Source organism: Hemiselmis andersenii, chromosome 1 (genome assembly GCF_000018645.1).
Source record: "Hemiselmis andersenii chromosome 1, complete sequence; nucleomorph".
Classification (NCBI taxonomy): domain Eukaryota; class Cryptophyceae; order Cryptomonadales; family Hemiselmidaceae; genus Hemiselmis; species Hemiselmis andersenii.
In genome coordinates, this window is record NC_009977.1 from 33,200 (window position 1) to 49,598 (window position 16,399).

General features: G+C 25.0%; 13 protein-coding genes and 2 non-coding genes across 15 annotated transcripts; 8 read left to right on the forward strand and 7 right to left on the reverse strand.

Annotated features, from left to right (window-relative positions):
* Positions 1-14: 14 nt before the first annotated feature.
* On the reverse strand, positions 15-90 carry HAN_1g30. The gene has a single exon. It is a non-coding gene; the product is annotated as a tRNA-Ala (tRNA).
* On the forward strand, positions 91-618 carry HAN_1g31 (rpb7; the record flags this gene model as incomplete). Its single annotated transcript, XM_001712150.1, has 1 exon — positions 91-618. One exon carries the CDS (start codon positions 91-93, stop codon positions 616-618), a length of 528 nt encoding a protein of 175 aa, XP_001712202.1.
* Positions 619-730: 112 nt separating this feature from the next.
* Positions 731-4,033, forward strand: HAN_1g32 (rpc2; the record flags this gene model as incomplete). The annotated part of the gene is made up of 1 exon (XM_001712151.1): positions 731-4,033. One exon carries the CDS (start codon positions 731-733, stop codon positions 4,031-4,033), a length of 3,303 nt encoding a protein of 1,100 aa, XP_001712203.1.
* Positions 4,034-4,101: 68 nt separating this feature from the next.
* Positions 4,102-4,713, forward strand: HAN_1g33 (hypothetical protein; the record flags this gene model as incomplete). Its single annotated transcript, XM_001712152.1, has 1 exon — positions 4,102-4,713. The coding sequence occupies one exon, from the start codon at positions 4,102-4,104 to the stop codon at positions 4,711-4,713; it is 612 nt and encodes a 203-aa protein (XP_001712204.1).
* A 107-nt stretch (positions 4,714-4,820) lies between these two features.
* Positions 4,821-6,401, forward strand: HAN_1g34 (tcpH; the record flags this gene model as incomplete). The annotated part of the gene is made up of 1 exon (XM_001712153.1): positions 4,821-6,401. One exon carries the CDS (start codon positions 4,821-4,823, stop codon positions 6,399-6,401), a length of 1,581 nt encoding a protein of 526 aa, XP_001712205.1.
* Positions 6,402-6,427: 26 nt separating this feature from the next.
* HAN_1g35 (rpl13A) lies at positions 6,428-7,018 on the reverse strand (the record flags this gene model as incomplete). Its single annotated transcript, XM_001712154.1, has 1 exon — positions 6,428-7,018. The coding sequence occupies one exon, from the start codon at positions 7,016-7,018 to the stop codon at positions 6,428-6,430; it is 591 nt and encodes a 196-aa protein (XP_001712206.1).
* Positions 7,019-7,098: 80 nt separating this feature from the next.
* Positions 7,099-8,550, reverse strand: HAN_1g36 (hypothetical protein; the record flags this gene model as incomplete). The annotated part of the gene is made up of 1 exon (XM_001712155.1): positions 7,099-8,550. One exon carries the CDS (start codon positions 8,548-8,550, stop codon positions 7,099-7,101), a length of 1,452 nt encoding a protein of 483 aa, XP_001712207.1.
* A 182-nt stretch (positions 8,551-8,732) lies between these two features.
* HAN_1g37 (dbx-like protein) lies at positions 8,733-9,944 on the forward strand (the record flags this gene model as incomplete). Its single annotated transcript, XM_001712156.1, has 1 exon — positions 8,733-9,944. The coding sequence occupies one exon, from the start codon at positions 8,733-8,735 to the stop codon at positions 9,942-9,944; it is 1,212 nt and encodes a 403-aa protein (XP_001712208.1).
* Positions 9,945-9,953: 9 nt separating this feature from the next.
* HAN_1g38 (pab1) lies at positions 9,954-11,462 on the reverse strand (the record flags this gene model as incomplete). The annotated part of the gene is made up of 1 exon (XM_001712157.1): positions 9,954-11,462. One exon carries the CDS (start codon positions 11,460-11,462, stop codon positions 9,954-9,956), a length of 1,509 nt encoding a protein of 502 aa, XP_001712209.1.
* Positions 11,463-11,498: 36 nt separating this feature from the next.
* Positions 11,499-11,583, reverse strand: HAN_1g39. The gene is given in 2 exon segments: positions 11,499-11,536; positions 11,548-11,583. It is a non-coding gene; the product is annotated as a tRNA-Arg (tRNA).
* A 26-nt stretch (positions 11,584-11,609) lies between these two features.
* Positions 11,610-12,518, forward strand: HAN_1g40 (hypothetical protein; the record flags this gene model as incomplete). Its single annotated transcript, XM_001712158.1, has 1 exon — positions 11,610-12,518. The coding sequence occupies one exon, from the start codon at positions 11,610-11,612 to the stop codon at positions 12,516-12,518; it is 909 nt and encodes a 302-aa protein (XP_001712210.1).
* A 26-nt stretch (positions 12,519-12,544) lies between these two features.
* Positions 12,545-12,811, reverse strand: HAN_1g41 (hypothetical protein; the record flags this gene model as incomplete). Its single annotated transcript, XM_001712159.1, has 1 exon — positions 12,545-12,811. One exon carries the CDS (start codon positions 12,809-12,811, stop codon positions 12,545-12,547), a length of 267 nt encoding a protein of 88 aa, XP_001712211.1.
* Positions 12,812-12,876: 65 nt separating this feature from the next.
* On the reverse strand, positions 12,877-14,214 carry HAN_1g42 (hypothetical protein; the record flags this gene model as incomplete). The annotated part of the gene is made up of 1 exon (XM_001712160.1): positions 12,877-14,214. One exon carries the CDS (start codon positions 14,212-14,214, stop codon positions 12,877-12,879), a length of 1,338 nt encoding a protein of 445 aa, XP_001712212.1.
* Positions 14,215-14,244: 30 nt separating this feature from the next.
* HAN_1g43 (hypothetical protein) lies at positions 14,245-14,826 on the forward strand (the record flags this gene model as incomplete). Its single annotated transcript, XM_001712161.1, has 1 exon — positions 14,245-14,826. The coding sequence occupies one exon, from the start codon at positions 14,245-14,247 to the stop codon at positions 14,824-14,826; it is 582 nt and encodes a 193-aa protein (XP_001712213.1).
* Positions 14,827-14,884: 58 nt separating this feature from the next.
* Positions 14,885-16,342, forward strand: HAN_1g44 (rpoD; the record flags this gene model as incomplete). Its single annotated transcript, XM_001712162.1, has 1 exon — positions 14,885-16,342. The coding sequence occupies one exon, from the start codon at positions 14,885-14,887 to the stop codon at positions 16,340-16,342; it is 1,458 nt and encodes a 485-aa protein (XP_001712214.1).
* Between the last annotated feature and the right edge of the window lie 57 nt (positions 16,343-16,399).

A 16,399-nucleotide genomic window follows, 5' to 3' on the forward strand; every position in this document is an offset into this window, starting at 1 on the left:
ATTTTGGAGATAGTGGGAAATACTAGATTTTTTCGAACCCACGACTTTTTGCTTGCAAAGCAAACACGCTAACCCCTGCGTTATATCCCCATGTTTTTTATCACAACTTTAAATCAAAATATTTATATATCAGCAAAGTATTTTAAAAAAAATATAAAAAAAAATTTGGTTTCGACTCTATTAGGAAACGTTGAAGGAAGTTATGCTGGACCGTTTGGAAATATTGTCATAATAACCGAAATCTGTAACAAATGGGGCAAAGGAAAACTAATTATTGGGACACCGTCTGCCATGTTCAATGTAACATTTAGAGCAATAACCTTTCGACCGTTTAAAGGAGAAGTTTTTGATTCAATCATTACAAATTTGACCAATGTTGGGTTTTTTTCGGAAGCTGGGGCCTTACAAATTTTTGTTTCAAAAAATCAACTCCCCAATGATTTCCAATATAACGGAAAAGATAAGGTTTTTTTCAACACAATGAGTCCTGAAGAAAAATTTTGTAAAGATTCTTTAATTAGAATAAAAATAATAAGTGTAAAAAATGAAAAAAACTCGAATCATGTAATAGGAACCATAAAGGGTCCTTTTTTGGGATTATTAAAAAAAAATAGTTGAATAATGCGGTGCATGAGATACTTCAATCTCGAACTCACGACCTCAGGATAACTTTGATATGAGACCTGCGCTTTTAACTTTTACTGCCAACTGAGCTAACACCACTTTAATTATGATGAATTTATATAAAAAAAATTTTAATTTGGTTTCTTATATATTAAAAAGTAAAGGCCTTATATGGCAACAAATTGAATCATTTAATTATTTTTTAAACACCGATATTAAAAAAATAATTTTTATGAATCAAAAGAAAATTTTTGATTCGGATGATTCATTTTTTTTGAAATTTTCAAAATTAAAAATTGGTTTAGCATCAGAATATCTGAACTTTATGGAAATGCCTATTTCTCCCTATCAATGTAGAACCACAGATTCTTCCTATACTGGAACAATTTTTTTTGATTTAAGTTTTAAAATTGAAAAAAAAAAATTTAATGTTTTCAATTTTAATTTAGGAAAAATCCCTATAATGCTTCAAAGTAATAAATGTATTCTTTTTTCCAAGAATGAAAATGAATTTTTATCGTTGAACGAATGTCCTCTCGACCCTGGGGGTTATTTTATTTTAAAAGGAACCGAAAAAGTAATTTTAATTCAAGAACAGGTTTCTGCTAATCGAATTAATATTGAACAAGATCAACATGGTTCTATTTGCGCTGTTGTAAATTCATTTTCTTCAAATAAAAAAATTCGTAACGTTGTTTTTCTAAAAAATCAAAAATTATATTTCAAGCATAAACTTTTTGTTGAAGAAATTCCTTTATTTATTTTTTTAAAATCCTTAGGATTCGAAAAAGATCGTGAAATTTTGGATTTGATTGGGAAAGAATATGAAAATATTTTAGAATGGTCTTTATTTGAAACAAAGCTAGCTGGAATAACTTCTAAAAAACAAGCAATTTTTTATATTGTTCAGCGCTTCAACTTTAATTTATTTGAAAAAAAATTTAGCGATAACGCTTTTAAATCAAAATCTTATTCAGAAAATGAATTCTTTTTTAAGGAAGGTTTGACAAAGTTTATTTTAACACACCTTACCCCTAAAGTTTTTTATGGTGGAAATTTAGAAGAAAAGGGAATTTTTTTATCATTGATGGTTAAAAAAATATTTTCAAATTTAAATCAACCTATGATAACTGATAATAAAGATTATTATGGAAATAAACGACTCGGCTTAGCTGGTAATTTAGTTTCGATTTTATTTGAAGATTTTTTCCGGAAAACTTTGAAGGAAGGTTATAAGTACTATAAATTAAATTCAACAAAGCTTAAAAAAAACCAACATTTAGAATTAATTTCTTTTTTGCGACAAGATATAATAACAAATGGATTGGAATATTCTTTTTCAACTGGAAATTGGATTGTTAAAAAACTTAAAATCGAGAAAAATGGAGTTACACAAACCCTTTCTCGCCTTTCTTTTATTTCTAGTATTAGCATTGTTACCAAAATTACTTCTCAAAACGAAAAAATAAGGAAAATCAGAGGTCCTCGATCTTTGCATTCTTCTCAATGGGGAATGATTTGTCCAACGGATACTCCTGAAGGCGAGTCATGTGGATTGGTTAAAGATTTGACTATACTAGCCCATATTTCTGTGAAAATTAAAACCAGATTTATAACCCAACTTTGTTATGATTTGGGGATTGAAAATTTAATTCATCCAAAGAAAAAAAATTTTTTCTTAGAAAAAAAAATTTGCAAAATTTTTTTAAATGGGCGATATCTCGGCATACATAATAATCCATCTTATTTTATGTATTCTTTTCGATCTATGCGCCGATCTGGAATGATAAATTATTATGTTTCCATTTTTTGGGACACTTTTTCTGAAGAAATTGTTATTTTTACAGACGAAGGGAGAATCTGTCGACCTTTTTTAATTGTTGATTTAGGAAAAGTTAAAATTAAAAATTTTGAAAAAAAACTGCTTAAAAAAAATTTGACTTTTTGTAAAGATTTATTTCTCACAGGGTTACTAGAATTTCTGGATGTAAATGAACAAAATAACGCTTTTATCGCTCAAAGTCCTCAATATATAAATAACAAAACCACTCACTTGGAAATTTCCCCTGAAATTGTTCTGGGGATTTGCGCAAGTCTAATCCCTTTCCTGGACCACAATCAATCTCCTAGAAATACGTATCAGTGTGCAATGGGAAAGCAAGCCATAGGATCAATTTCTTTAAATCAAAATCAACGATGTGATACAATTCTTTCTTTGCTTATTTATCCACAAAAACCTTTAGTTAAAACCAAAATGGTGTATTTTTCAGGAAATAATCGTCTTACCAGTGGAATAAATGCTTGTGTATGTATTTTATCCTATAGCGGCTTTGATATTGAAGATGCAATTATTTTAAACCGTTCAAGTATAGAACGAGGTTTTTTTAGGAGTGTCATAGCTAGAAAACATAAAATTTTGTTGAAAAATAGCGATTTTTTAGGGGCGAAAAGCTTTGAGAGGCCACTTCCTAATTTGGAAAAATTTGAAGAAAAAAAAATTAAAAAAATAGAAAATTATGGGGAAGTTGTTAAATTTCAAAAAAAAAAAAATCAATTTTTAAATTTTGAAAAACAAATATTTTCGCGTTTATCTTTAAAGGAATTTAAAGGCGAAATGATTGAAAAAGTCATCATATCATCCAATTTTTTGGAAATATTTTTTGTTAAATTGATTTTAAGACAAATAAGGCAACCTGAAGTCGGGGATAAATTTTCTTCAAGACATGGACAAAAAGGAGTTTGCGGGGCAATTTGTTTTCAAAAAGATCTTCCTTTTTCAAACGATGGAATTATTCCTGATTTAATAATGAACCCGCATGGATTTCCTAGTAGAATGACGGTTGGAAAAGTAATTGAAATAATGGGGGCAAAAATAGGCTCTATTTTTGGTAAATTCATTGACGGGACTCCTTTTATTGAATCAAAAATTGCAAAAATAAAAAAAAAGTTAAAAATAGCAGGATATTCATCTGAAGGAAAAGAATTTTTTTTTAGCGGAATTACGGGAGTGCCAATGTTAATGGATGTTTTCTCTGGCCCAGTTTTTTATCAAAAACTTAAACATATGGTTAAAGATAAAATACACGCCAGAGGAAAAGGACCTTGTTCAAATATAACCCGGCAACCCATCGAGGGGAGGAGCAGAGGAGGGGGATTGAGATTTGGAGAAATGGAAAGAGATTGTTTAATTAGTTATGGCGCATCTGAAGCCATAATTGAACGATTACTCATTTCATCTGATTTAACTCAAGCAAACTTTGATCTTCACACAGGATTTTTTACTGATAAAAAAAAATCATTAAATATTGTTTCTTTAAAACTTCCGTATGCTTGTAAACTTTTATTCCAAGAACTTCAGTCCATGAATATTTTGCCAAGATTGACTTTTGGTTCAAAATTTAAAAATTAAAAAAAAAAAAAAAATAATTTTATTATTAATTTTTTGAAAAAATAAATTAAAATAAATTAAAAATTTTTATGGAAACATTTGACCCTTTTTTTATCTTATTTATTTTCCTTTCCAACGAACAAAATTCAGCGGAAATTCTTCCTTATGGTTTTGATATAGTATTTTATTTTAAAGAACTAATTACCTATCAAAAAAAATTAATTTTTTTAAAATCGAAAAATTTTTTTTCAAATGGCCTTTTATTCATGTTAAAAAACCTGGAATTAGAACGGATTGGATTTTTGCTAAAAGCTTACCACAGATTGCGAATTTGGAAAATAGAAAAATTTTTTATTCGTTCAAATAAAAAAAATTATCTAAAATTTCTTTCAAAATCTGAAAAAAAATACGCTCAAATTTACGAATTTTTTTTTCTTAAGAAATTAGGAGAAATAATTTGCGAAATTTTTAATCTAAAAATTCAACGAAATTTAAGATTAAAAAATTTATTTCTTTCTCAAAAAAAAATTTTAAAAACAGATTATTTTGTTTTTTTTAAAGTATTAAAAAAAAAAAAATTTTTTGAAAGTAACATTTTGTCTATTAGTGATCCCAAAAATTTTTATGGTAATGAAATTTATTGTATGAAATATAACAAGATAAAAAATTTAGTTCTTTTTCAAATAATTTATCTTCTTTAAAAATTGAATTTTTCTTTATTTGGTTTCCTCAATCAAAAAAGTAATTATAAAATTTTTTAAAAAAAATAGAAAAAGGAAAAAATTGGCGCGAAAAAGAATTTTTTAATATGCTGGAGCCATCTTCCTTTTTTTTGAAAAATCTTGGACAGGATTTAAGTTCAGTTTCGAAAGTTCTTTTTAATATAAAAGAGTGTTTGAAAATAACAGAAACCATCAAAACAACATTAGGACCTTCAAGTATGGATAAATTTATACAATATGAAAAAGATAAAACCATGATTACCAATGATGGAGCTACAATAATGAATTTAATAAAACCCAAAAATGAAGTTTCCAAAATTTTAATTGAAATAGCGAAAAGTCAAGACTTTGAAGTTGGCGATGGAACGACAACAGTTTGTTTAATTTGTGGAGAACTTTTGATGCTGTCGAAAGAACTATTAGAGGAAAAAATTCATCCCAGAGATATTTCCAAAATTTTTAAAAAAGGTGCTTTGATTGCCTCACAAATAATCAAAGAAGTTTCTATCGAGCCTCCTTTTTTAGACATCAAATTGCTTAAAAAAATTTTAATGTCATGTTGTGCCACCAGTTTAAATTCAAAATTAATTTCAGGAAAAAGGCATATTTTTTCTGAAATAATAGTATCGACATGCTTAATAATGGGGAAAGAATTTGATCCAAATATGATATCAGTTAAATCTGTTCTTGGAGGAGCAAACAATGACTCCTTTTTTATAAAAGGAATTTGCTTGAAAAAACCTTTTTCATATGCAGGTTATGAAAAGCAGACCAAAAAACATTACTTTCCCCAAATATTGTTATTAAATATTGAATTAGAAATTAAAAATGAAGAAAAAGATGGAGAGGCAAAATTAAAATCTATGAAAAATTACAAAAAATTTATTGATGCTGAATGGAGTATAATTTATGAAAAATTAGATCGAATTTCCGAAACTAAAGTAAAAGCTGTTTTTTCAACTCAGGCAATTGGTGATTTAGCAACTCAATATTTTGCTGAAAGAAGTGTGATTTGTGGAGGACGAATATCAAGCGATGATATAACTAGAATATCAAAAGGAACTGGAGCTCGGTTTGTTTCTTCTATTGCTAATGTTTCCAAATTTGTAACTGGAAAATGTGGAATTTTGGAAGAAAAACCAATAGGAAGAGAGCGGTTCATATTTATACTGGGGTGTTCTAATAAATCAATCACAATTATGTTAAGGGGCAGTAGTATAAAATTGCTTGAAGAAACCAAAAGATGTTTAAATGATGGGATAATGGTTGTACGACGAGTTTTGAAAAACCAGTCCGTTGTTGCGGGAGCAGGAGCTATTGAAATGAAGATTGCATCAAAGTTAAGGAAATATATGAAAGCAATTACCGGAAAAAATCAAATAATTTTAAAGAAATTTGCTCAAGCCTTAGAAATTATCCCAAAAACAATTTGTGAAAATGGAGGACTTGACAGCATAACAATTTTAAGCAATCTTCGATCAATTCATGAAAGTTCAGATTGTTGGGAAGGAATTAATGTCGAAAAAGGAACAATATTTAATGCTTTTGATAATTTTATCTGGGAACCAGTTTTGATAAAAATCAATGCAATTCAAGCCGCGACAGAAGCAGCTTGTTTAATTTTAAGTATAGATTCATGTTTTTCTTTTATAAATGAAAAAGAATAAAAATTTTAAATAATCAATTTAAAAATTTATTGAAAATTTAAATTCATTAAATTTGAAATAAACGAGACTTTAGCGTTATAATTCGCAGTTTTTTTTTTTAGTGAATTCACTTTTTGATTATAAAATAATTTGCTTTCGATATTCCGATTCCAAACTATTGAATCGATAATATTTTTTCTGGTCCAACCAATTTGATTTGCTATTTCACCAAGAATTGAATATTTTCTTCCAGTTAAAAGACGGGAAACTCTTAGTGCAGAAGGAATAATAAATTTTTTCATACGGTTAAAAGGTTCGGGAAGTCCTTCGAAAACTTTTAATTTCATTAATGCTGACGTTCCTTTTTTAGTTTTGTGAGGTAACATTCCTCTCACCATTTTCCAGAAAATTTGCGAGGGGGAATGAAAATGAAAAGGACCTCTTTTAGGATTAGTATTAGTTCTTTTTTTAGATTTTACCAGAAATTTAAGTTTGTTTCTGATATGTTTTCCAGAAATTTCGATTTTTTCTGCTTTAACAATAATTATTTTATTTCCATTCAAAAGTTCTTTTGCGCAGATGGAAGCAAGTCGGCCAGCTAAATGCCCTTGTCCTTCAATTAACCAAAAACTTTTCATAAAAAAATTCAAAAAAATAAATATAGTAAAAAATTGTTATTTAATATAAATAAAAAAAAGGATTTAAAAAAGTTTTTTTTTTAAAATTCTAAAATAATTCCTTTTTTTCCGGTATGATTAGTCCAAATGTTTAGAGCCATGAAATTTTTAAATTTTATTCCAGCAACAAAATTAATGTTTGATTGAATTTTGTTTTTTTCTTTGAAAGAAAATGTTTCAGAAATAAAAAAAATTTTTTCAATCATTCCTTGTAAAGTTTTTTCTATTCCAAAAGAAGATTTTTTTGAAATTTTATTTTTTATATCGGAACTATTTGGATGATAATTGTGTGAAGAATTATAAAAATCAAATTCATTTAAACAAGATTTATTTCCAAAAAAATTTTCATTTAAGATTTTATAAGTCGGAGCTTTCTTTGAACCAGCTGAAAATTTTATGGGATTTTTTATAATAAAAGAAAAATCAATTTTTTCCTCAAAAAAATTTTGAAAACTTAAATCCTTGTAGGTTTTAAAGTTAATTTCGCCTTTTTCTGAAAAAAAAATTTTATTCGAAGTTGAAAAGGAAGTTTGATTGTAAAAATAGGGATAAATTTTACTTTTTTCTTGAAGAATTTCTATATTGAAATTGTTTTCTAAATTTGGATTGATTTTGTATTTTATTTGATAGTCGAATAATTTTAAAAATTTATGGCCTTTGAAAAAGTGAAAGCAGTTATTTTTAAAAGCAAGTTTTTTTTTTTTAAATTCAGAAAGAATAGAAAAAGATAAATTTTCTGCGTCCAAAATTGGCTTTTTTATTTCTATTTGAGAATCTATGTTAAGACCTTTTTCTAAAAAATTATAATCTTTAATTATGACCGAACTCGATAACTCGGAAAAATTGAATTTAAAAAGAGGCTTTATTGAGAAACTTGAATTTTCATCAAAATCTAGAAAAAAATCAAGAAAAGTATCGTTTTTTATTTTTTCCGGCTTAATTTTCATTTTAAAATTTGAACAGTATTCTAAGGTTTCTAAATTTTTTAAAAAATCTTTTTTTTTTTGGAAATTTTTTCCGCTTTTAAAATTTGTTAAATTTGAAAAAATTTTTATCTTAGTCTTTTTATTCTCAGGATGAAGAAGAAGAAAATTTTTTGTTTTGGGTTCAATTCCTTCAAAAAAAATTACATTATGTTCGAATTTTTTTTTTTTCAAAAATTTAAACTCGCAAAAAAAATATTTTTTTTGCAAATAATACAAATTGGGAAAAGATATTAAATTTTCTCTTAAAAAATTTGAAAGTTTATTTTTAAAAAGTGGAGAAAAATAAAACGAAAAAAAATTTCCAGGTATTATTTCACAGTTTTGTAAAAATATTTTTTTCAAAGATTTCTCTTTTTTTATTTTAAAATTTCCTTCTTTAAATTTTGAATTAAGATTATCATTTCTGGATTTTTTCAATAAAAGATTTTCTTGATTAATTTCTGGAAAAAAATTCCTGACTCCATATAGAGTATTTTTTTTTGTTTTTATATTCTTAAAAAATTCCATGCCTTGTTAAAAATAAATTAATAAAAAGATGTGATTGGAATGTTTTTATTTTTGCATAAAGTTTTAACCCTAAAAATAAAATTAAAATTTTTGGTTTTTATTAATTTAGTTTCTGTTTTTTCAACTTTTCAATTTTAAAAAAAAAATTATTTCAATAAGCTTCAAACTATTTCCTTTTTTTCATGATTAATCATCTTTATTTATTAAAAAAAACTGGTCTTTCAAGCTGGATTATAGAAATTTGTAAAAAAAAAAAGTTAATCTTTGCAACTCCCCTGCAACAAGCTTCAATACCATCAATACTTAAAGGAAAAGATTTAATTATTTTCTCAAGAACTGGGACTGGAAAAACTATGACATATGTCCTGCCTTCTTTACAATTAATAGATCAAAATGAAAAAATTAAAAAATCTATTTTTTTAATTCCAAGTAGAGAGCTCGGTTTTCAAATTTTTGATATTTTTTTTTCTTTTCAAAAATTTCGAAAAATCAAGGCTTTTTTTCCAATAAAAAAAAAATTTAAAGAAAATTTAATAGATTTTAAAACAAAAAAAATTTTCGAAAAATGTATAATTTCAACTCCTAAATTCTTTTGTTGGTTTTTTTTAAAGTCCAAATTTGGAAAAAAAAAAGAAAAACTTTTATTAGTTATTGATGAAGCTGATCTTTTATTAAATTATAATTTTCAAAATTATATAGAAATAATTTTGTTAAAAAATAAACCAAAGCAACTTTTATTGATTTCCGGAAGTGTCACCAAAAACTTACATTTTCTTAAATTTCCCCGATATAAAAAAAAAATTTTTTGTTTTCATGAAAAAAAAAACAAATTTTCTCTCATATCAAAATCAATTCATGAATATATTTTTTGCCCTTCAAATCTTAAATTGTTTTTTTTAAAAATTATAATCCAAAAACAATTTAAAAATCTTATAAAAAAAAAAAAAAAAAATTACCGTTTTTCTATTATTGTATTTGTTCCTTCGGGATATTTATGTGAATATTTAAAAAAAAATCTTGAAAAAAACCATATTTCATCTATAATTTTTTATGGAAAAATGGAAAACCAATCAAGACTTTTAGCTATTCAAATGTTAAAAAATATTAAAACAAAATTAATAATTTGTACAGAGCTGGGAAGCCGAGGACTAAATTTACCTGCAGTTGATTTTATAATTAATTTTAATTTTCCTCCTAAAATAAGTTCTTATATTCACAGAGCGGGGAGAACCTCGAGATTTTTCGGAAAAGGAAAATGCATAAATCTAATAAGTGAAAAGGAAATCGAATTTGTTCACTTTTTCGAAAAACATACAGGAATTTATTTATTGAGATCAAAAATTTTAACCGAATATCAATTATTAAAAATTTTATCCAATCAATTCAACAAATAAAAAAGGGTTTTAAAAAAGAAAAAAGGTTTTTTTAAGAAATTTGGTGCAAAAAAAAAAAACAAGAATATCCTCATTTTTTAAAAAAATATTTTGAGGGTTAAATTTTATGTTTCTTTTTTTATCAAAAGTACAAGAAAAAGTCCTTTTTAACAATTTAAAAATAGAAATTTGTATCTTTTCATAGTTTTCGCTCGAAAAGTGCTTTTTTTTAAAATTAAGTGTATTATTCAATTTTTTTATTAACATTTTGTTATTTTTTTTCTGCGAAACAAAATCCAATTTAAAAGAACCGAAATTGGAATTAGAAAAGAAAAAATCGGAAAAATTAACAATTTTTTTGTCCTTTATTTCTAAAAATTCGTTTTTCTTAGTTAATTTCGAGAAATTTTCTAAATTATTGATCCATGTAAAAGAATGTTTTCTAAAATTTTTGTTGGTTTTATTTGGAATTTTAAAATTCCTTATTGCAACTATTGAAATTATTCTAGAAACAAAAAAATCTTCTGTTATCGTAATTGGAATATTTATATTTATTAGAATAGAATTTGGGGGTTTTTCAATTGGTCCAATTTTTTTTTCTAAAAATTTTTTTTGGAGATGCCGTTGCCTTTCGATTTTGGTTTCTGCCTTTCCTACATAAAGAGTTAGATTTTTAATTTTTTTTTTATTCATTCTAAATATAGCATCTTCGGCTTCTTCAGGCAATTCATAATTCACAAAAGCAAATCCTTTAGTAAAATTATTATTTTTTGGAATGTATATTGAGGTAATTTTGCCAAAAATATCAAATAAATCTTTGATGAATGTTTCATTACAATTTTCAGGTGAAATATTTTTTATATAAATATTGGTAAATCCAGTTTTAGTCATCCCGAAATTTTTTCTATCTTTTCTAGATAAAAAAGGTCCTACGAAAATTTTTTTTTCTCCAATAATTAATCCATTTGTTTTTTCGATAGCTATTTTTGAAGCTTTTTCATCTTCAAAATGAACAAAACCATATCCCAAAGATGTTCCATTTTCATCCAAAGCAACTTTGCAGGATAAAATTTTTCCAAAATCCAAAAACATTTTTTCCAAACTTTTGCTATCGAAAAACAAAGGCAAATTCTTTATAAAAATATTTCCTCCTCCCGATTTGAGCAAAAATTTATCTTTTTGATACCACATTAAGCGTAACGGTTTTTTCATTTTTTCAGGATCAAAATAATAATTTAATTTTGTAAGTGCTCGTTCAGCATCTTTGAAATTTTCAAACTCAACGAAACAATACCCCATAAATTCTCCTGAACTAATATCTCGATAAATTTTAACCGATTTCAATGGCCCAATTGTTAAAAAAATTTTTTCAATATCTTCTTCTTTTAAATTTAGTGGTAAATCTCCAACATATAAACATGTTGATTGATCTGAATTTTTATTTATTTCATTTTCAGGAGGAGTCGAGGAATAGTTTAAAGACTCCTGAAGATGATCTATATTGGGTTGAAAGATTTTATTATCTTTTGTCGAATTCATTAATAAATAAATAAAAATTTGATTTAATCTAGTGTTTAACCCTGACGGGATTCGAACCCGCAATCCCCGGATTTCTTATATCAATAGAAGTCCGGTGCGTTATCCGTTACGCCACAAGGCTATCTCTAACTGGTAAATAGCGATTATATGAATTTTTTTTTTTTTTATTCCAAAAGAAAATTAAAAAAAATTTTTAATGGGAGGAATGTAATAGAAATGGTTGATTTTTTTAAAAGTAATAAAAAAAATTTTAAAAAGCTTTTTTTTGAAAAAGAAAAATGCTCAGATTTTTTTTTAAAACCAAAAAACGACGTATTACTCATTTTTCATTCTTTTTTTCAGAGTGATATTTTTTCATCAGAAATTTTAATCGATTTTTTAAGAACAGTACCAAAAAAAAATTGTGATGCTATATGTTTTTTAAATTTTTTCAAACCTTTAACTAAATCTTCATTATATTTTGCATGTAAACTAATAAATGGCCAGAAACTTTCGAATTTTTTAATCTTTTTTCAATATTTTCCTCGATTTTTTTTTAAAAATCAAAATTTTATTAAAATCTTTTTTAAAGAGATTTTTTTTTCCATTTACCTCAAGAAAAATTCATACGAAATAAAAATCAATAAAAAAAGTTTTAAAAAAAAAAGAATATTTATTCAGATTTTGAATAAGGAAAAGTTGTTTCCTCAATTTTGTTTAAATTATAAAAAATTAAATTTTTCATCAATTGTTCAAAGGTTTTTTTTCTATAAATTTTTCATTATTGAATTTTTATTCAGTTATTTAAAAATTATTTACCCCGATTTTTGTTGTCTGAAAATATCTGTTATTTATTCGAAATTTTTTAAATGGAAAAAAATTTCCTTTAAAAATTTCTCTCTCTATTTAATCGTAATATTTTTACAATCCTTGGATGTTGAAACTTTTAAAGAACAGATAATTAATTTAAAAATGATTTTCCTTGAAAAACAGATAAGCTTTTTTTTTTTTTATCAAAATGCACATCCTCTTCTCGATTCCCTAAAAAAAAAAATTAAAGCAAGGGTTTTTTTTTAATTATGAAATTAATTTTTTTTTCAAATTTAAATCACAATTTTCTTTATTTTTTTAAAACGTTGGAACTTCTTAATAAGGTATTTGAAATGTTTTTTTTTTATTTTATTTTCTTTTCTTCTTTTAAAAAAAATTATTAATTCGCTAAGAATATCGATAAGAAAAATTTCCAAAAGTTTGCTTGTCATTGGAGGAATAAAATAAGAAATTTTTCCAATTTTTTCATTCGATTGAATAATCATTTTTATTTTGGAAAGAGAAAATACATTTGGGCTTACTTTCTTAACTTCTTTCATAAATAAATGCTTACAAAAATATATTTTAATCCTAATTTATTTTCATTTAGTTGTGAAAACTTTTTTTAATTAATATTTTGATATTTAGTGGAATTACCTGAAAATTGACCCAAAATTTTAGAGGAAAAAAATTTTTTTTTCTCAAATCTGATATAATTAAATCCATTGTCAAAACAATTTCCATTAAATAATTTGGCAATTTTTCTTTCTTTAGAAATCAAGTTTTTCTTTTTTAAACTTGAAGATTCAATAACTTTGAAAAAAAAGTCTTCGTCCTTTAAAAAAAAAGAAAATCTTAATGAAAAAAAAATAATTTTTTTAAATTTTTCATTTAAAAAAATTATTTTTCTTGACCAAAATTTATCGAAACTTTCCCATTTTAAGTTTAAATTTTTCTTAAATAAACCGAAAACGGTAAAAATTCTAAATTTTAACAAGAAAGAAGACAACGGGTTTTTTTCAAATTTTAATAAACCTTCAATTTGAATAAAATTTAAAAAAAATTGAATTATTTTTTTTTCTTGGGCATATAAAAAAAAAATTTTTTTTTCTTTCCAATCTAGAATTTCTTTCCAATGGGAATTTTTATTTTTTTTTTGAAAAAAAAAATTTTCCCTTAAAAAAAATATATTTTTTTTAAACAAGTTATTCTTTGAATCAAAAGATTTTTTTTTTATTAAATTTTTTATTTTAGTATTGTAATTTAAAAAAAAAGGGAAACCTATTTTTAAATTGAACCAATTAGTTTTTTGATTTTGAAAATTCATTTTAGAAAAAGAATTTATTCTAAAAAATCGAAAAATTAACTGAAGACTCTTTTTTTTTTTAAGAGAAAAAAAAATATGAGAAATCGAAAAATCTTTCTTAAAAAAACATTTTTGATTAATTTTTTTTTTAAAAATTTCATTTACCAAAGAACTTAAAACCTGATTTTTTTTTTTTATTAACTTAGTAAAGAAAAATCCAAAATTTCTAAAAGAAGAATAAATTTCCTTCATTTTTTGAACTAGAAAATCAAAATGTATTGTAATTTCATAAAAATTATTCAATATTAATGGCTGTTCAAAATTTTTAGAATTAGTAAAACTGATTAGATTTGATTCCAGCCCAAAATATTCATCATTATTTTCTAATTTAAATAAATTTCGATGGTTTTTTTGGAAGAAGAAAAAATTTATATCTTTTATTCCCATTAATAAAGAATTACAAAAAAATAACGAATATTTTTCATCAAAAAACCTTAAGGAAACTTTATAATTTTTTGTGTTTTTTTTTTTAATTTCAAAAATCGATTCGAACAAATGAAAAGATATTAAAAAATAGGAAAAAAAAAACGATAAAGAAAATTTTGAAAAGAATTGAAATTTTATTTTTAACAAACTGAATGGTCCAAATAAAAGCATGTTTTTTGTGAGGCTTCTTATTTTTTTTTAATGTTTGCGGGTTCCAAGGCCTCCTTTCTTTTAAAAAATTTAGTTGAAGCTGGATTTCATTCAAACCATAATAAATTAATTTTTGAAATAATTTATGAGATAAAAAAAACGATCAATGATTTATCCGGAATTCTAGAAAGATCCAAAAAAGAAAAAATTTTTTGGGATGAAAACCCTAGAATTGTTTGTGTAATTTTAATTAAAAAAAAAACTATAGAAAGAAATATAAAAAGTCTTTTTTTTTTTTTTTTTCATAGAACCAAACAAATCGAATTATTATTTTGGCTAAATAATTTTGGGTTTTCGAAACATTTTTTCTCCCATTATTTTTCGAAACAAGAATTCAAATATTTAAATATTTATAACCAAATTTTAAATGATTATTTTAACCAAATACAAATTAATTTATTAAAAAAAGACCAATTTTTCTCTGAAACTTTTTTATCCGATATTATATTAAAAAAAAATTTTAAAATTTTTTTTAATAAAAAAAAAAAAAAAAATTTTTATAAAAATTCAAAATTATTAATTAATTTTATAAATATTGAAAATTTTATCTCGAAAAATTTTTTTAAAATTTAAACTAATACTTTTTTGGAATTTGTAAAAATGAAGTGTTCGCGCCAATAAAAAATTTAGAATGATAAAAAAAAATCAAAAAATTTTGGGTTTCATACCAAATTTTTCAAATTCAATTGATTTTCTAATAAAACCAAAATTAAAACACAATTCTAAATCTTACACATTTGGAATTACAGATAAAAAATATATTTTTCAACAATCATCGCGTTTATTTTTAAAAAAATTTTCTTTTATAACCATGTACAGTGAAAAAAATTTTCATTTATCTATAAATTCCATCCAAGCTATACCTTTCAAAAAAACCTTTCAAGAATTAACTGAAGGAGAAATGGAAGAAATAATTAGATCTTTTGGACATCAAGAAGAAATTTCATCTGAAATTATTAACGATGAAGATGAAAGGGATTCTAAATCACAAACAGTAAGAGGTTTACAGAAAGCAGACGACTCAGTTCGGTGGTATCTACAATTGATTGGTCGAGTTCGCTTATTACGTCCAGAAGAAGAAATTCAATTGGCTCGAGAAATTTCTCAACTTTTACACTGGGAACATGTAAAAATTTCTTTAAGGGAAAAATTACAAAGAGAACCAACTAGCTCAGAATGGACAGCTGCCTGCAAAGTTTCTGATGTAAAAAAGTTTCGGGCAATTCTTCATAATGCTAGAAGAGCAAAAGAAAGAATGGTTGCGGCAAATTTAAGATTAGTCGTTAGCATTGCAAAAAGGTATGTGAATCGGGGAATGTCTTTGCAAGATTTAATCCAAGAAGGAAGTTTGGGTTTAATTCGGGCTGCAGAAAAGTTTGATAGTGAGAAAGGTTTTAAATTCAGTACTTATGCGACCTGGTGGGTGAAACAAGCAGTAACAAGAGCAATTGCTGATCATTCTAGAACTATTCGTTTACCAGTTCATCTTTATGATACAATTTCAGCTATTCGCAAAACTACTCGGACATTAAATATTGAAATCGGACGATCCCCAACCGAAGAAGAAATTGCCGAAAAAATGGACATGTCTGTTGAAAAACTCCGAAGCGTTTTACAAAGTGCTCAACCCACACTTTCTCTGGAAAGACCATTGAAAAACGATGATGATGCTTCGCAATTATCGGATTTTATCGAAGCTGATCAAGAATCACCCGAAGAACATGTAGAAAAATCCATGCTTAGAGATGATTTAGAAAATGTTATCAACAGTTTGAGTCCACGCGAAAGAGATGTTGTAAGAATGCGGTACGGGTTAGACGACGGAAGAATAAAAACTTTAGAAGAAATTGGGCAAATATTTAGTGTTACTCGCGAAAGGGTAAGACAAATTGAAGCTAAAGCAATTAGAAAACTAAGACAGCCTTATAGAAGTTCCATTTTACGCGATTATGTGTTAGCATCTCTTTCTCCAAACGAAAGAAATTTGAATATTAGCAATTCAACCAATCTTTCTAATTCGCAAGGAAATAATGTTCGTCCAAATAGCAATAGAAAAGTCCTTCGCCAAAAAACATCTCAGCTAGAATAAGTTAAATAATCAAAAGAAACAATTTTTATCCGAGATAAAAGTATCATGATTAATATT